Source organism: Rhamphochromis longiceps, linkage group LG9 (assembly GCF_057381845.1).
Source record: "Rhamphochromis longiceps isolate RC_006_pf linkage group LG9, R_longiceps_female_GT1.1, whole genome shotgun sequence".
Taxonomy (NCBI): Eukaryota; Metazoa; Chordata; class Actinopteri; order Cichliformes; family Cichlidae; genus Rhamphochromis; species Rhamphochromis longiceps.
The window spans coordinates 34790333-34814009 of NC_140565.1; the positions used below are offsets into that span (position 1 = coordinate 34790333).

General features: G+C 42.3%; 1 protein-coding gene across 2 annotated transcripts in view; it reads right to left on the bottom strand.

Moving 5' to 3' along the window:
- LOC146662755 (uncharacterized) overlaps positions 1-23677 on the bottom strand; it is a 49124-nt gene that overhangs the window by 16722 nt on the left and 8725 nt on the right. Inside the window, exons 2-5 of one of the 2 annotated variants that reach the window (XM_085419329.1) lie at positions 19880-19985; positions 14493-15159; positions 3833-3924; positions 1330-1744 (exon numbers count right to left, since the gene is read on the bottom strand). In XM_085419329.1, the coding sequence (XP_085275455.1) occupies positions 1330-1744; positions 3833-3924; positions 14493-15159; positions 19880-19897 (1192 nt within the window). In that variant the 5' untranslated portion in view covers positions 19898-19985. Of the gene's footprint in view, positions 1-1329; positions 1745-3832; positions 3925-14492; positions 15160-19879; positions 20020-23677 lie in introns of both variants that reach the window. The other variant, XM_085419330.1, reaches the window with a different exon arrangement.

Here is a 23677-nt window from a genome sequence, read left to right on the forward strand (position 1 = left end):
TAGGGACGAAGTGATAGACAATTAGCAATGACATGGCTGGTGTCATGGCAATAAAAGCATTCACGAACGTTCATGGGAACTGGATCAGGGTGTGTTTGATGTGCAGGAGAAACCCTTAAGCTCCTCGCAGGCGCAGACAACGGAGTATATTCACACAGCTGAAAATGTAGCGTAATGGGTCAACAGAAACTCATCTGCGGAACAGCAGCTTTACACAATGAATCCACCTTTTGCTCATTGAGGTACATAACAACATTTTTTGGAAGACACGTTTTGAATTCTTCCAACAGAACCAATTGTCTTAGCTAAGTAAAATCCTTCACTTTACTTGCACCTAACTACTTATCAAACTTATCTACATGTGTTTGGTTGGCAGATTTTTCGCAGGACCGAAACATTTGGCAACATGCCTCATGAACTAACTCAGAAAACACTAAAATAGTGGATTTCACAATTTCATAATCCCGACTGTGATCAATGGATAAGCTCGTGCACACTTCTTGTGCTTTCCCCACCAATTTGCACTGCAACAACAAACTCCACACGTCCTTGGGCCATTTTAAAGTGGTTGCGATGCGTTCAAAGGCATTAAAGTAAGAGTCAACCTTACTTTCTCTGAAAGGTGGCACTAAGGCAATTTGCTTTCTTGCATCAAACTGGTCAGAGGAGAATCAGTCAAGTTTTACTCACATTTTTACTCAATGGGGTAGAGGTAACATTGCTCCATAGGCCTTATTCGGAGATGCAGTAGCTCAACTTCTTTGGCTTTAGCCTAAAGCTCCACCTCTTTCAGGCAAAGGGCAAGCTTAAGATCATCCGTAATCAATTCTGGTAATTGTCTGGCCAGGATAATGTTTGGGACTTGAACGGCAGCAGGAGCCTCCATCCACCACCAAACCTCCAGACGCATCAACCGGTCGAAGTTTCACCTTCGCAATTACCCCTTTTTCCACCATCTGCTCTGCCAGACACTGCTTAATTTCTGCCTTTTTTGGATTTAAGAGGACACCAACATTAAACAAATTTGCCACAAACAACAAATCTGCCTTGGTGCATCGATCCAACTTAGCCATGGTGGGTTGATGTGCAAAATAATACACATCAAAGTAATTACAGCTAGTTTACCCATTACACCACAAGAAAGCTGCCAACCAAAAGCCGAAGGAAACCTACAAAACACAATGAGAAAAAAAAATGGCAAACAAAAAGAGCGTACAAGCCCCACTTTATTTTCAGCCCCAGTCTAAGGATACGCTTGAAGTCCACTGTGGATGAACTGGTATCTTTTTAAGCCTCCAGCCTGGGTAAAAGACTTTACAAAAAACTCACCTATGTACACTTTAACTCCACTGTGGATCAGTTGGTGTTTTTTCAAGTCTGCAGGATCGTTAAAAGACTTTCCACACAAGTCGCAGCTGTACGGTTTAACTCCACCGTGGATGACTTGGTGTGTTTTTAAGCTTGCAGGGTGGGTAAAAGACTTTCCACACAACTCACAGCTGTATGGTTTAACTCCACTGTGGATGAGCTGGTGTGATTTTAGGTGTCCTTTCTGGGTAAAACGTTTTCCACACAAGTCACATCTGTACGGTTTAACTCCACTGTGGACGAGTTGGTGTGCTTTAAAGTTTCCAAGATGGGTAAAATTCTTCCCACACTCATCACAGCTGTATTTTTTCTCTCCCTTTCTTCTGTGAGGTTTGTCGGCCTCCTGAGAGGGCTGACTTCTCACTCCGTGTTGGTCCTGCAGTGACAGAGATACAAACAGAGGCAGTGAGTGAAATGCAGTCGTGGACTAAACTGAAACTGCCTCCATTAGTGGGATCCAAGATGTCAACAAACACATTGTAGGTGGATTACTTGGTGTGTTTTTAAGCTTGTCCACTCTGGACAGAATCGACTTTTTGGAGACATTGTACAGTGGGGCAAAAAAGTATTTAGTCAGCCACCGATTGTGCAAGTTCCCCCACTTAAAATGATGACAGAGGTCAGTAATTTGCACCAGAGGTACACTTCAACTGTGAGAGACAGAATGTGAAAAAAAAAAATCCATGAATCCACATGGTAGGATTTGTAAAGAATTTATTCGTAAATCAGGGTGGAAAATAAGTATTTGGTCACCTCAAACAAGGAAAATCTCTGGCTCTCACAGACCTGTAACGTCTTCTGTAAGAAGCTTTTCTGTCCCCCACTCGTTACCTGTATGAATGGCACCTGTTTGAACTCATCATCTGTATAAAAGACACCTGTCCACAGCCTCAAACAGTCAGACTCCAAACTCCGCCATGGCCAAGACCAAAGAGCTTTCGAAGGACACCAGGAAAAGTATTGTAGACCTGCACCAGACTGGGAAGAGTGAATCTACAATAGGCAAGCAGCTTGGTGTGAAAAAATCAACTGTGGGAGCAATTATCAGAAAATGGAAGACATACAAGACCACTGATAATCTCCCTCGATCTGGGGCTCCACGCAAGATCTCATCATGAGAACGGTGAGCAAAGATCCCAGAACCACACGGGGGGACCTGGTGAATGACCTGCAGAGAGCTGGGACCAAAGTAACAAAGGTCACCATCAGTAACACACTACAACGGCAGGGAATCAAATCCCGCAGTGCCAGACGTGTTCCGCTGCTGAAGCCAGTGCATGTCCAGGCCCGTCTGAAGTTTGCCAGAGAGCACATGGATGATACAGCAGAGGATTGGGAGAATGTCATGTGGTCAGATGAAACCAAAGTAGAACTTTTTGGTATAAACTCAACTCGTCGTGTTTGGAGGACGAAGAATACTGAGTTGCATCCCAAGAACACCATACCTACTGTGAAGCATGGGGGTGGAAACATCATGCTATGGGGCTGTTTTTCTGCCAAGGGGACAGGACGACTGATCCGTGTTAAGGACAGAATGAATGGGGCCATGTATCGTGAGATTTTGAGCCAAAACCTCCTTCCATCAGTGAGAACTTTGAAGATGAAACGAGGCTGGATCTTCCAACATGACAATGATCCAAAACACACCGCCCGGGCAACAAAGGAGTGGCTCCGTAAGAAGCATTTGAAAGTCCTGGAGTGGCCTAGCCAGTCTCCAGACCTCAACCCCATAGAAAATCTGTGGCGGGAGTTGAAAGTCCGTGTTGCTCGGCGACAGCCCCAAAACATCACTGCTCTCGAGAAGATCTGCATGGAGGAATGGGCCAAAATACCAGCTACTGTGTGTGCAAACCTGGTAAAGACCTATAGTAAACGTTTGACCTCTGTTATTGCCAACAAGGGTTATGTTACAAAGTATTGAGTTGTATTTTTGTTATTGACCAAATACTTATTTTCCACCCTGATTTACGAATAAATTCTTTACAAATCCTACCATGTGGATTCATGGATTTTTTTTTCCACATTCTGTCTCTCACAGTTGAAGTGTACCTCTGGTGCAAATTACTGACCTCTGTCATCATTTTAAGTGGGGGAACTTGCACAATCGGTGGCTGACTAAATACTTTTTTGCCCCACTGTAGGTGTGCTGTGCCCCAGTCTAGGGGTACAGGACCATAACATAAGGGTAAGAAAGGAAGTGACCCCGCCCGGGTCCCCCAAACCATACCTAGAAGCCAATCTTTGAAGTGAACGGTGGTTTATTTGTGTCTACACTGTCCATGTCCTGTTGAAATACATTCCACCCAAGCAAGATCACTTGATGAGGGAGGGTGCCATTTACGCATTAACACGTTGTTGCCAATGCTGTAAACATGGGGGTTTGCTCGTTGGAATTTACAGCAAGTAAACATTTGGCCAGAGTTGGATCATTCTGTTGCACATGGACAAAATCTGCTTTGCTTACCTCAATAGACAGGTCAGGTGTAGCAGGTAGCAGGCTATCAGACACACATTTTTCTTCTTTTTCCACAGGTGGCTCAGCTTTCACAGGATCATCTTCAGAACACGGGAAAGAGTCAGACAAATCAACATCACTGTATCTGCGCTTATACACACATGTGACGACACAGGCAGGGAAAACAGAGGGCAGACTGCCAGCAGCAGATTCAGAAACAAAAACCAAATCATCGATGGGGTTTTCAATTACCTCGGAGATTGGGAAAATCTTTCCATTTGCTAGATCATTCCCCAGAATAATAGTAACCGCCTGTACGTGCAAGCGAGGGCGCACCCCAATTGCTACCAGGCCCGAAACGAGAGGTGACTGTAGGAAAACGCTGTGTAGCGGAGCCCGTGACACACACATACATATCCACTCCCCACACGAGAGCATCAGCACCACAAAACGAGTTACTAGAAAAAGGCAACGCGCTATCCAAAATGAGAGACTTGGTAGCCCCAGTGTCACACAAAATCACAATCAGCACACGATCCTCCTCTTTTCCAGTAGGTGAGGCGAACGCTTTTGAAAAGAAAGGTCCGGAGGATCCGACGGGATTAGGCATAGAGACCAACCGACTCAAACCTGGAGAAAACCAACACTCTTTGGCTTTCTCCAGGTTTGAGTTTGCTCTTAGGGACGAAGTGATAGACAATTAGCAATGACATGGCTGGTGTCATGGCAATAAAAGCATTCACGAACGTTCATGGGAACTGGATCAGGGTGTGTTTGATGTGCAGGAGAAACCCTTAAGCTCCTCGCAGGCGCAGACAATGGAGTATATTCACACAGCTGAAAATGTAGCGCAATGGGTCAACAGAAACTCATCTGCGAGAACAGCAGCTGAATCCACCTTTTGCTCATTGAGGTACATAACAACATTTTTTGGAAGACACGTTTTGAATTCTTCCAACAGAACCAATTGTCTTAGCTAAGTAAAATCCTTCACTTTACTTGCACCTAACTACTTATCAAACTTATCTACATGTGTTTGGTTGGCAGATTTTTCGCAGGACCGAAACATTTGGCAACATGCCTCATGAACTAACTCAGAAAACACTAAAATAGTGGATTTCACAATTTCACAATCCCGACTGTGATCAATGGATAAGCTCGTGCACACTTCTTGTGCTTTCCCCACCAATTTGTACTGCAACAACAAACTCCACACGTCCTTGGGCCATTTTAAAGTGGTTGCGATGCGTTCAAAGGCATTAAAGTAAGAGTCAACCTTACTTTCTCTGAAAGGTGGCACTAAGGCAATTTGCTTTCTTGCATCAAACTGGTCAGAGGAGAATCAGTCAAGTTTTACTCACATTTTTACTCAATGGGGTAGAGGTAACATTGCTCCATAGGCCTTATTCGGAGATGCAGTAGCTCAACTTCTTTGGCTTTAGCCTAAAGCTCCACCTCTTTCAGGCAAAGGGCAAGCTTAAGATTATCCGTAATCAATTCTGGTAATTGTCTGGCCAGGATAATGTTTGGGACTTGAACGGCAGCAGGAGCCTCCATCCACCACCAAACCTCCAGACGCATCAACCGGTCGAAGTTTCACCTTCGCAATTACCCCTTTTTCCACCATCTGCTCTGCCAGACACTGCTTAATTTCTGCTTAATTTCTGCCAACATTAAAAAATTTGCCACCAACAACAAATCTGCCTTGGTGCATCGATCCAACTTAGCCATGGTGGGTTGATGTGCAAAATAACACACATCAAAGTAATTACAGCTAGTTTACCCATTACACCACAAGAAAGCTGCCAACCAAAAGCTGAAGGAAACCTACAAAACACAATGAGCAAAAAAAAAAAAAGGCAAACAAAAAGAGCGTACAAGCCCCACTTTATTTTCAGCCCCAGTCTAAGGATACGCTTGAAGTCCACTGTGGATTGTGATATTATTCTGTTATTATATGTTACCTTATATATGTAATCAAAGTAGTTGAATTAGAATACTGCTGTAGATCATATTATACCCTTTAAAATAGAGTGTGTGATCTGTATGTAGTTTAGTTCTCATTATACTTTTGAGTTAACAGAACATATTCACATATTAGTTCATTAGATAAATGTGCATCACTCTGTATCCTTGATCTGCTGGGAATGTGTTACACTGTTTTCTTGACATGCTTAATTGTTGAATCATGAAGAGAAGGTTGTAAGCAGGAGACTCTGTGTCTAAGACAGGGGAGATAGACAGACCACATTCCACACCCCCACCTTACAGAAAGCAGAGAAACAACTGCCGAGGTCATAACTTAGGCGCTGTAACAGAGAAAAAATGTGATGTTTTGGCTTTTACGACTAGCTGGGGGCCACTAGAGACTATAAAAAGCTGAACAACCCGTCACCATTTTGAGACATGTGCCTGACCCTCTGGTAGCATCTCTCCCGTCCGGACGTTGTAATGCTCTTATTGTTGAATTGTATGGAAATAAATGATTGTTGATTGAGCATTGATACACCGAGTATTGTCCTTCCTTCAGCCCAAAGATTCAAAGAACTGCGTGTTTTCAACAACTTGGTGCCGTGTGACCCGGATCTTTGGTGTGCTGAGGAGGTGCAGATTTGACCTTTGGTGAGATCGTGAGGCGAGGTGAACAGAGGACCGGTCCAAAAATAAAAAGGTAAGCACAGCCTGTTGTATTATAAATACCAAATGTGCATATTGGGCTTTCCAAATTAATCTGTTCACTGAGTTACACGTATTTCCACAGTAAATTTGTCGGTGTCTGGTTTTTGGCGCAAGATACTAACAACATAAGTTGAGGCTGAATTCCAGTGTGTTAAATAAACTGCTTCTACCGAGAAACTAATAAGACACTACGTTGAGCTAGTTGCAGTAAACTGCTTCTACCGAGAAACTAATAAGATACTACGTTGAGCTAGTTGCAGCCACTTTACCTTCCACATTTAATTTTGTCTAATACTGGCTTCTGTAGCAATAATACATTAGAATTTCTTCTGAAGACACGGCCATTAGTTCAGTACATTGAAGTCGAGGTTTGAAGTTTGTTTATGATGTCGGTTACGTCCTGGCTCTTGCCGGCTGTGAAATAGAAGTTGATTTAAGGAAAAGCAGATGCTGGCTTCACGGTGCGGTTAAACACTGGCAACGCGAGAGCGAAACACGTCCGTAGGTTTGGTTTATGATACGGCCGTGTTCCGGTGATATGCGGCCGTGAAGTGCAGTAGTGGTTGGTGCTAATTTTAGTACATTGAACAGAGGTTTGACGGTGGTTTGTGGCGTCAGTCGAGTTTTTTTTTAAGGGCTGCGGTCATAAAACAAAGTAAAATTTTACTTGCCAAGAAGTACATAGAGCAAAACCTGGTTTATGATGTCTGGTATAACTTCGGGGATGCAAGCATCACTTTTATGATGCGACTTTGCTCCGTTGTGGCGGTCATAAGCGCAGAGAAAAGGGTATTTTGGTCTATGGTGCAGTGTGCTTTAAGAAGATCTAATAGTTGAGCTCAGAGGTTTCTGTGTAAAATTCCCGCTGAGGAAAAGTGTTGTGTGTGAGTGTCAAAGCGCGCTCTGGGTGAGAGAGTGTGTGTGAAGCTGCGAGGCGCGCTCTGGGTGCTGTCTTGTGGGTAAAGCGCGCACTGAGTGAGAGTGTGAGTGAGGCGCGCTCTGAGTGTGTTTTTTGTGTGGAGTGTGAAGCGTGAACACAGTGACAGTGACGGTTAATGTGTTTGATTAGGAGGACATTAGAGCAAATACACATTTTAGGATCAAAGGTTGATGCCTAGTGTACCTGTGGAACTTTGCCCTAGGAGTGGCGACCCTCCTGTCCGTGGACGCGTGGCCAGGACCGGCGTTGTCCGGGTGCCGAGGTGGTGACTTGGGGAGGTGAGGGCCCCCGCATAGCTACGGAAATAACACTGGAACGGCCGTGTAATCACGGGTTCACATTTATTTCCGGACTAGAACAAGACACATTTTGCGAACAAACGTTGAGTCTAGATTAGTAAAGAAATATAAAAAGGTTGAATTCCTCGTTTCAGTGGTTGAAATTGTTGTGTGCCTGTCCCCTGACGAGTGTGAAATTAAAATAAAGAGGGAATTTGGAGCCACATAGAGATAGACGGGCATAATTGGGTGTATTACTCTGTGGTGTAATAAAAATAAAAAAGGAGAGATAGTAAGAGGTGTGCAGTGGAGAATTATAGAGGAGTAGAGAGAGGAATGTGTTGGGAGACTGGCGTACAGTTTACACTGTCAAGGTAGGCGTGTTGCCTGCTTATCGGTTTAAAAGTGATGAAAATGAAATTAAAATAAATCTCTTAGTGTGTTAATACAGGAAGCTGCGGACCTGGACCAACTGCCCCCACAAGCACAGCGGCCGAAGCAAAATTATAGGTAATGGGAACCACACCCAGCACGAATCAGCAGCTGTGAAAAAGACAGCAGCGAGGAGAGAATTAGAGGAGAAATTAAGAGAAGTTTTAACACATAAAATTGGGGCCAACGGACTTGTGGAGGTTGGGAAGGCGTCCGGAGCATCACAACAAAAGGTGAAACAAAAACACACACAAGCAGAGAAATCTGAGAGAAAGGGTCCTTTTAAGGTAACGCCTAGTTTGAGAAAAGATAAAATTAACCTGCTTTTATACAAATGCACATACACGCAATGAAGAAACAGCTTACACTCATGAACACGTGAAGATTTTCCAGCAAGGTTAAAGAAAAATTAACATACTTAAATGATGAAGTCTATACATTACTGACAAAGAAACCCTCTGGGTTGCAGGACAACAATTTAACTAAAAAAAAAAAAAGGAACACTGGTCTAACCAACCAGGCAAGACACAACAAATTTAGTGGTTAAAAGATTCAAATTGTGACATGTTTTCTGTTGATTGATTAATAAAAGTGATTACTGAATGAAAGAAAGTTCCTTTTTTGGGCTTTTAAACATGATCTTAAGAATTTTAACATATACCGGTGTTGTCCTGTCAACTTGGGGGGTTAGGAGTTGATTATATCGGGAGACAAAAAACAAAAAAAAAGGGGGAGAGAAGGCTGACACAGGGCCTGGCCCCATTGCCTCCCCTCTGAATAACACAGCCAACACAACAACATTTTCCTGTTCGTTTGTTTTTGTTTTTTGTTTGTTTTTGTTTTGTTTTGTTTTTGTTTTTTCTATACATATTTAATTACAGGCTGCTTTGCCGGCCCTGAAAGCCGAGGCTGACTGGACTCCTGCTCTCCCCCATACGTGACACTGACCAAATGCTGCAACAGCTGGACCCACAACAACGACCTGAGAATGTCAACAGACCTGCAGGAATGTGATCTCAGGCAGCCGAGACGGAGAGCACTAAACCTAAGGCCCGTTTCACTACACGGGGGAAAATTCCCAGACTGCGTCAGCTGACAGAGCTGTGACGAGACGCCCGCCAAGCCCGAATGAAAAGTAAGGCCGAGCGAAAGAATGCTGACCTTGATAACTTTGCATTCACACTGTGCAGGACAGTGATGGACCAACACGGATGATCGGGTGGCGAAAAAGGGCGTGACCGAGACAAGAGGAGTAACTGAGGACAGAAGGCACCTCAGAATGGACAAAAACACAGAAGAAGATGCAGGTTTCACCTGCGGTGAACATCGACACTGGAGAAAGGACTGCCCCAATTGGGGTCAGAACCAGGATGGACTGAATTTTGAGCAGCAGCAGCAGCAATGGTCGCAAACAAACTGAAAAAGGAGGGGGGCAGGACCCCAGGGCACGCTTCAGGCCGTGGTTTACCCAGAACACCAGAACAGGAAAGTGATGAACACAAACACCCACACAAACACACACATCTACATGCACTGACTCAGAATGAAGAGAAACACACACACACACACACACACGGGAATGTTGATTCACTGAGAAGTGATGCACACACATACACATGCACACGCTTGTGCAATAAAGAGTGATCCACACGCACACACACATACACGCTGATGCAATGAAGAATGCTTTGCTTATGCTGATATGCAAAATGCTGCACACAAACATCCCAATGCATAATTATTATGAGGAGCCATTGATTACTTAGAATGTGTTATATGTCACCTAGAAGGCATTTATGTAGATTTTAGGAATAAGGTCTAAAACGGTTTGGTTATGAAAACAATGTCTGTGCGTGATGTCTGTTTATGGCTCAAGGCCTTGACTGAATTCTTTGCTGTGCTTCACACAGCCCTGATGAGGAACAGTGGCACAGAGTGAAAATGATGAATTAATAGTGTAAGTTTTAGGTCGGAGTACGGCATTTTCTGTGATTGAGTTTTAATTCAAGGAGGAACAAAAGGTGTTACGGCACCTGAGGTTCTCATTCCCACACAATATTGTCCCGGCAGGAAGCAAAATGTTCCTGTGAATTTCTGGTTGATTGTTTGGTTTTGTTTAGCCCTAGCTTGATTTTATCAGTGAGCTTTGGCTTGTGTTCTTTCTCGTAAGCGAGAGAGGGATAGTTTTATGCTTGGACATGTCTGCAACGGGCCCTAGTTTGTGTTATTTTAGTAGTATTTTGTTGGTTATGTCTGTTTTCGTTTTTGTTACAGTGCACTGGAGAAAAAACATCTGAGAGGTGTGATCCACCGGTGGTGATATGTTGATATTTTGTGAGTTCATGATTTAACAATCAGCTCTTTAAACAAGGCCTGAAAGATTGAAATTTAAAGCGCTATAAAATATTATTACTGTAAACAGTTGCAAAGTGTGCTTCTCCATGATTGTAATTGGCTTGGGAGAAATTCACTTATAGGGAACACTGAGAAGTTCTGAGTCTAAATGGATTGCACCGAGTCAATCCGGCCCAAAAAACAACAAGGAATTGTTTTCCTTTAAAATGATGACGTCATCTTGCTGGTGATGGAGGCTCGAATAGGTTGCGCGGGAGACTCCATTATCAGCAACATCTGGTATGAATGTGTATGGAGGTATGCATGTGAATGGACTGTGATGGACTGACGACTAAAAGTTTTGACTGACTTGATACTGAGACAATGACTGCACCCACTTTAGGATTAGTAAATGCCAATAAACAATTCATAAACAATTCACCCAGCCGACAAGAGAAGGGTGGATGCTTCGCTTTGTTTTGTTTTGTTTTTTCAGGAGCAGGAGGATAAGAGAGACTGGAGGAGGAGACTCTAGCTTCACATAAGTATGAACTGCAGACTTAACACTGTGGTTGCTGATTTTGAGTTACTGATGTTTGCATTAAGAAAACTGTGCTATATTAGCTGTGTTTTGATTAAGGTATCATGTTATATTATTGGGAATGCCAAATGCTACAGTGGAGAAGACTTTTGATACCACTCATGACTGGAATATGTTATTATTAACCATAGCAGGCCACTGTAAAAAGTCAATTAAATTTTATAGAGGAAAATCGCCAAAACCTTAACAATACCTATGAATGACTGGCCACATTCAGAATAGAGATATGCAATAATAAACATTGGTCCACGTGATTTAGGTTCTCACTTGAAATAGTAAGTTATTAAATGTAGAATATAATCGACAGGGACATTTGATAGGATGTGGTACTGAAAAAGAACAAGAGCAAAGTAAATAAAGAAAATATTGTGTTTAGTTTGGATATTTTCAAATTAAAATGTACCATTACACTCAGAGGATCAATATGAAATAAAACATATGCAAAATTTGTAGGAAGTACATGACTGGTAACTGTTCTGTCCTGAGCGTTTGTTTCCAGAGCACCCACTTGACCACACCAACAGTTTCTCGCCACCGAGGAGGGGTACTTGCAAAAAGAATAGAATAAAAATCTGAGTTTAACAAAACATTTTAAATGTAAATATCAAGCTTACCTTTCTTTTTCCATGAAATATGCTTGTGGGCACGCCAGCCATTTTGAAAAGGTGGGCAAAACAATTGGCAAGGCCACACCCCCACACATGTGATATAATTTTAAAGGTACTGTTGCCCTCTCTAAGAAACATCAGGACTTAGAGGAGTGGCAAGTAGAGTATGCGAGCTACAAGCAAAAACTAAAATGTGTACTACAATGTGCAAAAATGAAATACTGGGTCATCAGGGGGTCATGAGGGACATTTATAAAACTAAAAGTCCCACTAACCTTAAAGTGCACTTGAAGAGCTCACCCACTCAACCCGCATCCCCAGAAAACAGCTAACCCCAGATAAGGCAGCGTGATGTATCCCGAGACAACAGGACTGGGACATCTAAATAAAGGTGTGAAACAATCGCCTTCAAAAGGTTATCAATTCACTTGAACCAAAATTAGGACCACACGGTGCGGCAAGAGTTAATAGTTATTAGTCTCAACACCCAAGGATAACCAGAAGAGCATGACTGATATGATGGAACTGGGATTTTGTTACACTTAATTTTTGCAAAACACAAATAAAACTAAATTGAAACTAAGGATTTTCAGAAAATAAAAACTACACTAAACTAGCAAAGAATTGGTAAAAACTAATTAAAACTGATATAAAATTGAAAATCTGAAGTCGAAGCTAAATAAAAATAAAAACTGATGAAAATTGCAAAACTATTACAACCCTGGTGCAGAGATTGGCAAATCTGACCAGGAAACGTTATAAAATGGATTGTCAGGATAGTCAGCGTTAAAGCCACTTTTGACAGTCCATACTAGGATGGCATTGGACATCTTCGGGGCAGAAAAGGGTTGGTGTGACCAAGGTGTGGTTTGGCTTGTTGTATGTACATTTCAAAATGTTACAGCTCTGGATGGACCAGTTACCAGGGCATGGAAGGATGACAGACTTTATTACATGAGGAGAAGGGACATTTTCGGGATCGAAGATCCTCAGGGATGACAAGGCTGGAGCAACGGTACTCGAGAGAAGAATTTCTGATACTTTCTGAGATAGGATGTCACTAACCTTCTCTTTTAATTGTCTAGCTCCAATGAATTGACACATGGGAGTGTGTCAAAAAGGGGGAGTTGAGTCCGAACATCAAACAATGGTTTTATGAACATCTTATGACGTTATTTCTGTGTTTAATAATTTAGCTATGGTAAAACTTAAGCTTATAATGTGTTAGACTTAGAAAGGGTTCACTAATTTTTGATTTCTTTTACACACACATAGATTATGATTAGAATAGGTCCTGAACATAATATTTTAAACCAAATTTGAATCATTAGAACAACAATGGATAACAATATTAGATTATCAAGGCTAGGGAGAGAGGTGTTTTGGTTTTCTGTCTCTTGCAGAGAAAGGAACAGACACCAGACGGGGACCCGGAGATGTGAGGACCCTTCACAGCAGGGACAGATGTAGGGACTGCCGAGACAGCAACTGGGGTCAAGTGTCATGACGTTTGGGCTCCTGGAGAAGATGGATCCCACAGACACAGCAATAACCATGAAGGGGTTGGCGAAAACCAGGAACACCAGACCAACGAGGTTCGAGAGGCTCTTGGCAAAAAGGGGGACACGCCGGTGAACCCAAAACACACAGATCCTTGTTTGAAATCGGGGCAGAATAATCCCCAGAACTGTGCAATGACTAAAGGGTGGTCTAACCCCGGAGGTCGAAGAAAGAAGCTGAGAATCACCCAACTGGAAGACACTGGTAGCTGCAGCAATAAAAATAAAGGTTAAAAGCTCCTTAGACAGAGGTTCTAGTCTAAGTACATTTGAAAGGTATAAGGTGGCATTAAAATGGGAGAGGAAAACTGGAGCACCAAAATAAAGATGTGGGAGAATTGGGAATGATGGGAGTGTCATCTGTAACTGCTGTTATGGTTGTAAATCTAACTTTGCTTGCATCTGAACTGCGTGAACACAGAGGTCATCCCCCATATGGTCCACCCGTTAAAGGGGGACAGAGGGCCTCAGGATCAAGAAAACCTGGACCTTGCAACGCTGAAGTGCTTGTTATTAGTGATCTCTTTAATGAGAGATCAAAAGAGGGTATTGTGATATTATTCTGTTATTATATGTTACCTTATATATGTAATCAAAGTAGTTGAATTAGAATACTGCTGTAGATCACATTATACCCTTTAATATAGAGTGTGTGAGCTGTATGTAGTGTAGTTCTCATTATACTTTTGAGTTAACAGAACATATTCACATATTAGTTCATTAGATAAATGTGCATCACTCTGTATCCTTGATCTGCTGGGAATGTGTTACACTGTTTTCTTGACATGCTTAATTGTTGAATCATGAAGAGAAGGTTGTAAGCAGGAGACTCTGTGTCTAAGACAGGGGAGATAGACAGACCACATTCCACACCCCCACCTTACAGAAAGCAGAGAAACAACTGCCGAGGTCATAACTTAGGCGCTGTAACAGAGAAAAAATGTGATGTTTTGGCTTTTACGACTAGCTGGGGGCCACTAGAGACTATAAAAAGCTGAACAACCCGTCACCATTTTGAGACATGTGCCTGACCCTCTGGTAGCATCTCTCCCGTCCGGACGTTGTAATGCTCTTATTGTTGAATTGTATGGAAATAAATGATTGTTGATTGAGCATTGATACACCGAGTATTGTCCTTCCTTCAGCCCAAAGATTCAAAGAACTGCGTGTTTTCAACAGGATGAACTGGTATCTTTTTAAGCCTCCAGCCTGGGTAAAAGACTTTACAAAAAACTCACCTATGTACACTTTAACTCCACTGTGGATGAGTTGGTGTTTTTTCAAGTTTGAAGGATCGTTAAAAGACTTTCCACACAAGTCGCAGCTGTACGGTTTAAATCCAGAGTGAGTGACTTGGTGACGTTGTAAGGTGCTACTCCGAGCAAAAGCTTTACCGCATTGACCACAGCTGTACGCCTTGATTCCAGAGTGGATGAGTTGATGACGCTGTAAGTTACCACTGCAAGTAAAAGCTTTACCACACAACTCACAACTGTATGGTTTAACTCCACTGTGGATGACTTGGTGTGTTTTTAAGCTTGCAGGGTTGGTAAAAGACTTTCCACATAACTCACAGCTGTATGGTTTAACTCCACCGTGGATGACTTGGTGTGTTTTTAAGCTTGCAGGGTGGGTAAAAGACTTTCCACACAACTCACAGCTGTATGGTTTAACTCCACTGTGGATGAGCTGGTGTGATTTTAGGTGTCCTTTCTGGGTAAAACGTTTTCCACACAAGTCACATCTGTACGGTTTATCTCCACTGTGGACCAGTTGGTGTGCTTTAAAGTTTCCAAGATGGGTAAAATTCTTCCCACACTCATCACAGCTGTATTTTTTCTCTCCCTTTCTTCTGTGAGGTTTGTCGGCCTCCTGAGAGGGCTGACTTCTCGCTCCGTGTTGGTCCTGCAGTGACAGAGATACAAACAGAGGCAGTGAGTGAAATGCAGTCATGGACTAAACTGAAACTGCCTCCATTAGTGGGATCCAAGATGTCAACAAACACATTGTAGGTGGATGACTTGGTGTGTTTTTAAGCTTGTCCAATCTGGACAGAATCGACTTTTTGGAGACATTGTAGGTGTGCTGTTCCCCAGTCTAGGGGTACAGGACCATAACATAAGGGTAAGAAAGGAAGTGACCCCACCCGGGTCCCCCAAATCATACCCAGAAGCCAATCTTTGAAGTGAACGGTGGTTTATTTGTGTCTACACTGAAATGTTAAGTCCGGGGTGAACACAGGCCAAAATAACAAACAAAACAAGCTAAGTCAGGAAAGGAGGTGCTACCTAAAACCCTATGTGAAAGAAAAACCACCACTACTAATCCAGTTTGTAGCAGTGCGGCGACCTGCCAGGCAGGTTGCTGGACGGGCCCCTCGGACCCTCCAGCAGGAACAGACGGCTGAAGCAGTTCCTCGGACCCTCCAGCGGAGGCTGGTTGCTGGACGGGCCCCTTGGACCCTCCAGCGGAGGCTGGTTGCTGGATGGATGACCGAGGAGAGGAGTGACGGTGGCGTCGCTTCCTTCTAGACGAGGGAACAGGAACCGGTGGAGAAATGTAGAGACCTCCTCCTCATCCTCCGACCACATAGCCGCCAGGAAAAAGGCAGGCGATTGGACAGGCGAACAAGGTCCCGGCCTGCATGAGGAAGGAGAGGAAGTCTGTGGTAGCAATGAGGCAGGTGGTGAGTGTGTGTTGTCCTGGAGCGGCGGTAAAGAAGTGGAGGTAGAGAGAGCAAGCTCGCCAGCCCTGACTTGCTCCCTCCAGGCAGCTATGGAGCTGCCCAGCACAGTGTCCGTAGAAAGCTGAGTAAGCCGAGGGTTGCTCCGAATGATAGCATCTATGGCACTTAGCCTAACTGCCATAGTCCTCAAATCATTGGCCTGAGCAATGCGGCCAAGAAGCTTAATCATCCGCACCATCTCAGTGTTGAATTCAAAAGCTGAAGAGTCTGCGGGGTCCATGTTCTGGTCGTGGTCTTCTGTCACGTTTGGGCTGTGTGCAGGCAGGAGTGGTGGTAAGGAGGACCCAAAGTGCAGACACTCGGAGGCAAAAGTGTATTTCAAAACTCAGCTTTTATTGCTGGCAAACGTAACAAAAATCCAAAAATCCAAATAAACATACATGAGCAGGCAGACAGCACACACAGCATAAATTAGGGTAGACCACGACACAGACACAGAGAAACACAGGGCTTAAATACACAGAGGGAGCAATCAGGGAATGGGTAACAGGAGGGAAACACAGCTGGGGCAAATCAGGTCTAACGAGACAAAGGAAGCAAAACCAGACGCATATACATGAGACACGGACTTTCAAAGTAAAACAGGAAACATAACACAGACTGAACTAAAGACACAGACTCACATGCAGGCACTGCAACAGAGGGAACAGAGACGTGGGACCAGGGCAGACACAGACACTGACTGGACACGGGGATATAGCAACTAAGGATACACAGAGACGCGAACTAGACAAGGGGATACAGCTGACAGGGGAGACAGAGCAACTAGAAAAGACAGAGACATAAACCATAAGACAGAACTCAAAGAAACCAAAGACTAGAGATGATAAATAATATAATAAACTCAAAAACCCTGGGTCAACGACCCAGGCATCCTAACAGTTGCATCATATTGCTGTAATTGTTTATATGCTTTATATATTCTGAGCTAAGTTGATCTATAGTGTTACATCCAGGGCTCGCAAAATAGCTAGCCCGACGTCCCGGGGCTAGCGATTTTTCCAGTCGGGCTACCAAAATCTATCTCTGCCCTGCCCGTTGGGCTGTCATAGAAAGGAAAAATATATGTCAATGCTTTTGCATTCTTTCGGAAATGTAGCTGGGTAATTATGTCATTGGCATCGGTGAGCCACTGTCAATATGTGACATATTGAAATCACGTTTGAATTTGCGCTCGTTTTTTGCTTTCACTTTGCAATCGCGCGAATCCTTAAAAATAAGTATATGAACATACAGGGAGTGCAGAATTATTAGGCAAGTTGTATTTTTGAGGAATAATGTTATTATTGAACAACAACCATGTTCTCAATGAACCCAAAAAACTCATTAATATCAAAGCTGAATGTTTGTGGAAGTAGTTTTTAGTTTGTTTTTAGTTTTGGCTATTTTAGGGGGATATCTGTGTGTGCAGGTGACTATTACTGTGCATAATTATTAGGCAACTTAACAAAAAACAAATATATACCCATTTCAATTATTTATTTTTACCAGTGAAACCAATATAACATCTCCACATTCACAAATATACATTTCTGACATTCAAAAACAAAACAAAAACAAATCAGCGACCAATATAGCCACCTTTCTTTGCAAGGACACTCAAAAGCCTGCCATCCATGGATTCTGTCAGTGTTTTGATCTGTTCACCATCAACATTGCGTGCAGCAGCAACCACAGCCTCCCAGACACTGTTCAGAGGTGTACTGTTTTCCCTCCTTGAAAATCTCACATTTGATGATGCACCACAGGTTCTCAATGGGGTTCAGATCAGGTGAACAAGGAGGCCATGTCATTAGTTTTTCTTCTTTTATACCCTTTCTTGCAGCCACGCTGTGGAGTACTTGGACGCGTGTGATGGAGCATTGTCCTGCATGAAAATCATGTTTTTCTTGAAGGATGCAGACTTCTTCCTGTACCACTGCTTGAAGAAGGTGTCTTCCAGAAACTGGCAGTAGGACTGGGAGTTGAGCTTGACTCCATCCTCAACCCGAAAAGGCCCCACAAGCTCATCTTTGATGATACCAGCCCAAACCAGTACTCCACCTCCACCTTGCTGGCGTCTGAGTCGGACTGGAGCTCTCTGCCCTTTACCAATCCAGCCACGGGCCCATCCATCTGGCCCATCAAGACTCACTCTCATTTCATCAGTCCATAAAACCTTAGAAAAACCAGTCTTGAGATATTTCTTGGCCCAGTCTTGACGTTTCAGCTTGTGTGTCTTGTTCAGTGGTGGTCGTCTTTCAGCCTTTCTTACCTTGGCCATGTCTCTGAGTATTGCACACCTTGTACTTTTGGGCACTCCAGTGATGTTGCAGCTCTGAAATATGGCCAAACTGGTGGCAAGTGGCATCTTGGCAGCTGCACGCTTGACTTTTCTCAGTTCATGGGCAGTTATTTGGCGCCTTGGTTTTTCCACACGCTTCTTGCGACCCTGTTGACTATTTTGAATGAAACGCTTGATTGTTCGATGATCACGCTTCAGAAGCTTTGCAATTTTGAGACTGCTGCATCCCTCTGCAAGATATCTCACTATTTTTGACTTTTCTGAGCCTGTCAAGTCCTTCTTTTGACCCATTTTGCCAAAGGAAAGGACGTTGCCTAATAATTATGCACACCTGATATAGGGTGTTGATGTCATTAGACCACACCCCTTCTCATTACAGAGATGCACATCACCTAATATGCTTAATTGGTAGTAGGCTTTCGAGCCTATACAGCTTGGAGTAAGACAACATGCATGAAGAGGATGATGTGGACAAAATACTCATTTGCCTAATAATTCTGCACTCCCTGTATAAGGATGTTATGTGTTTGTATACTTTCTGCCCAGTTTGACCCATTTAGCAGAAGTCAGCCTGTTTAAGCCTCTGATATCTATTCTGTATGACTTAAAGCAGTTATGACATGGTTTGATTTTCTCACCCAATAAAGGAATATTTAATATACCAGTCTACTCTTCATTCTATCAGAAACAGTTTTCACAGCCTGTAAGAAATTTGTACCCATATTTGTAAGCATTCAGACAGATTTAGTAATGCCAACATATTAAAAAAAACAATATTTGTCTCTTAGGTATAAAACATCTAACACATTGCTGTGTACATGCTCGTCTTTATGTGAAGCTATAAAGTGATAGGAAATATAAATAAACAATTCTTAGTTCAGCTGATGATATTGTTGTTTCAGTGTGTGCTGATAAAATATGATCTTTTCTGTTGTTCTTCTGGACCCTCTCTGTCTCATACTGGGAGTAATGGACAATTCGGTTATCAAAGGCAAGCACAAGAGACTGTTCCAGCTGTTATCTTTTGCGGCCAGGAAGAATATCCTGCTCCTCTGGGGCAGGCCAGCAATCCCAACTAAGAAATTCTGGCATAACACTGTTATGGACTGTATTCCCAATGAATATATAACTTGTATGCTCAACTTCACCTTGGACTCTTTCCACAGAACCTGGGACCCATATCTGAAATACGTTGGACCTGTATGGTCATCCTCCTTGCTACGGGGCTTTCCCAAACTGAATTAATTTGCCTGAATATTGGTCTTATTGGTTTGTTTTGATTCCTAGTGGGGTTGTGGTTTACCTCAACTGCCTTGTATGTGCCTCAGAACTTTGTATTGCCTGAGCTCTATTTTGTTCTGTTCTGGTTCTTGTGTACTTTTTCCTTTTGTCATTGTCTGCTACTATGGAGAAATCCCCCAAAAAATATTTTTTAAAAATGATCTTTGTATTTCCTTGTAACTTCTGTGGTTTTTGTTTGTGAACGTAGATTCTGTATTGTATGGAGGAGCCCAGGATGAAAAAGATAAAGCTGCTGATAACAACCAGCTGTGCACACAGTTTCAATAACAGTGTAACTGAGATATTTTTCTCACCTTTTGTGTTGAAGTCATTGTTTCCTCTGTAGTGGCTGAGCTGAGTCCAAATGGCTGAAACTGTTCCTCTGCTGCTCCACCAGACTCTTCTCCTCCTGTTACTCAGCTGGGACACAAAAGTATAGATATGCATTTTATCCCTGACAAGAAGAAGCAGAGCAAATTAACATTACTACACTCAGTGACAACAATACCTATGAAGCTTCAAGGTGAAACCCCAGAAGCAAAAAGAAAGTCATCAGCTGCAACAAGAACTTGAAAAGGCCACTGAGCGCCCTGCATACCACCACCTTTACCCAGCGGATGCTACATCCTGTTAGGGCTGCCACAAACGATTATTTTGGGGTTTAGTCGAGTAATCAGATCATCATCCATTGGACGTAAAACGTACAGATTATTGCACCAGCAGCATCTGCTCGTATATAACTATCATTAGCTTACAGCTTTAAGTGTTTAAAGTATGTGCTAACTAAAATTAAAGACAAGATGATAGTTCATTCAATTTTAATGATTTGCAGATTGTTTCGGTGAAGTTTAATAAACTCCTTGCTATCTAAAATATAACAGGACACCGGAGTAAATCCTCGAGCATCTCACACTTCTGATAATCAGCTGTCTGCTTGATGTTTATTCAGCTGTGTAAAAACTATAACTTTAATCTCAGCCAAACCGATTTACCCAGGAACAAATAAAATACTAAAAAAAAAAGCCAAACAATAACATTTTTAAGTTATCCAAGTGACTTATATATATTTAACCTGAGTAGCGAAAGACGGCGGTGGGTTTGAAAACGGTTACCCGTCAGAGTATGTTTGTAGCTTATATTCACAAAGGTAGGACGGTTCGCCACAGAATTTCGTGTTGTGCGCATGCGTAGAAAATACGGGTAGGATGGTTTGTCAGGTAGGATGGATTGCCAGAACACCGGGAGTCCGGTGCCCCCAACTAGCTATCGAGCTGGTGGGTAACAGACGTTGGAGCGCTTTTGAAAATATGTGGTGTCTTGATAAACTGAGCAGATATTTGAGGTTTACACAGCTACATTCTCGCCTGAAAATATGTTAAACGTTTATTTTGTGACCCAGAAAGAATAATAAGAATAATATTAAAACTAACTAGCTGCCGCCATTGTTGGAAACTGAGCTGGGCTGCGCTATGAATTCTGGGACACAGCTTCTACTTCTTCTTCAGGGTTTAACGGCAGCTGGCATCCTTGTACGTGCAGTGCTGCCATCTTCTGTTTCAGTCCGTGATTACACTCTTAAATCCTGCTACTTATTCCTGCATCTTTTGTGATCTTACAAAGCTTCAAACGACACGTCGACTATTAAATCAGTTGTCAACGATTTTGATAGTCGACATAATCGTGACTAGTCGACTAATCGTGGCAGCCCTACACCCTGTATATATGAACTTCCATAGATCCACAAAGAAGGAGTCCCACTCAGACTCATTGGTAGCAACATAAACTCAGCCACCTACAACATTTCCAAGCACTAGAGCAGGGCGATATGGCCAAAAATATTTATCACGATATAGATTTGACAATTTGCGATAACGATATAACTGACGATATAATTGATGCGAGACGAAATACAACTCCACAACTTTACTAGCGCAACCCCCACCCCCCTACCCCCCATCCATTTATTTTCACTTAAACAAGCAGCTGTTTTTTTATGTACATTAAAGCTATATAAAAATTTAACAGTGCAAATGCAAATTTCTTGCTGAAAGTTTAACCAAAAAACATTTCCAGTAGAAATGGGCTGACATATCCTGAGCATAACCATGTATAATATCCACTGAAGTTAAAAAGAAGTGCTTTGCAACATTAAACTGCAGTGTGGCAAATAAAAAAAGTCAAATTTGTATTTTTCGGATCATAAGGTGCACGGGATTATAAGGCACATTAAGCGAAACAAAGCAGTCAGATAAATCAAACTTTATTAAACTCATTCTTCTTGCTTCCTCCACTTCTGTACCATTGATTCCTTAATGCTGTATTCTATCACAGCTGCTCTATTCCCATGTTGTTGCAGTATATTAATGGCTAACTTCGTAATGTGGATGGATTATCTCAGTTGTTCTCCTGACTGAAGTTTGGTCCGTTTATAGCATCCTGCCATGCGATTGCATTTGTCTCTAACCATCAGGAAACTTCACGTTAACTTTTATAAGTGGAAAAGTGTTAGTGTTCGTCCTCCAGCTTCACTGTTTATGTTATGCTAACATAGCTGTGTCGCTAGCAATCACGTAGCACATCATTATATACCAGCTAGCCCAACTTCAGTAACCCTACAAACGTCACTGCTGTTTAGTTTCCTGTCTTCATTTATGTTGGAAATTCTTTTTTTTTTTCTTAATGCTACATATTTTTATGCTGACATACAGTGGGGCAAAAAAGTATTTAGTCAGCCACCGATTGTCATCATTTTAGGTGGGGGAACTTGCACAGAGGTCAGTAATTTGCACCAGAGGTACACTTCAACTGTGAGAGACAGAATGTAAAAAAAAAGATCCATGAATCCACATGGTAGGATTTGTAAAGAATTTATTCGTAAATCAGGGTGGAAAATAAGTATTTGGTCAATAACAAAAATACAATTCTTACACACACACTGGACTTTCTGGACTTTGGTTTTGCACAACACTGGTCACTATATTCTTCATTTCCGGTTAATACTTGTACAGCTGCTGTTATTGTGTATATATTTATTTATATTTAGATTTCTTCATACATTCTTATATAGTTCTATACTGTGTATTGTGTATTTTGTTGTACAGTTATTTTATTTTCAACTTTAATTTATATATTTTATCTTATTCTTCCCAGTTAAATTTACCCTTCATTCTAATTTGTGTTGTACAGTTATTTCATTTTTAACCTTAATTTATATTTTATTCCTTCCTAGTTAAATTTACCCTTTTTAATTTTTCATATTTATTTCCTATCTTATTCATAGCCTTTTCCTTTTTTGTTCTCTTTAGGTCACGAGCAGTTGTCCAAGCATTTCACTACATATCGTACTGTGTATGACTGTGTACGTGACAAATAAAATTTGAATTTGATTTGATTTGATTTGATTTACAACTCAATACTTTGTAACATAACCTTTGTTGGCAATAACAGAGGTCAAACGTTTACTATAGGTCTTTACCAGGGCCCTGTGCTTCGTACGTCGCTTACTACATCCAAGATCAAATGAAACATCCAAGACCAAATCATCGCGCTAACTCTGAGCTCGCTATTCCGGTTCCCCGAACACACCTGTTGTTGACGATTAGTATAGCTGGATGAAGTAATGTGAGATCACTGGGTGGCCCAACAGGGGCTACGCATCGATAGTAGAAACATTGATCAGCAACCCTTTGATTGGTCGGCGAAAATGTCGAAGGAGCGCGCTCGGTATTTTTCGGCAGCAGAGCAAGAACTCTTGAGTGAGGGATTTCAGGAGTTTCAGAGTTTAATTAAAACGCAAGGGAACACTGCAAAGGCTGCAAAAGCAAGGAGAGAGGGCTGGCAGAAAGTTGCTGACAAATCAAACTCGTAAGTAATTCAATAATAACAATAATAATGGAGTGGATTTATATAGCGCTTTTCAAGGCACCCAAAGCGCTTTACAATGCCACTATTGGAGCGGATGATGATGATGCCGTCATTCACCTCCTACATCGTTCCCTCGCTCACCTGGAGACCGCTGGAAGCACTGTGAGAATCATGTTCTTTGATTTCTCCAGTGCCTTCAACACTATTCTTCCCTCGGTTCTGAAGGACAAGCTGGAGAACTCTGGAGT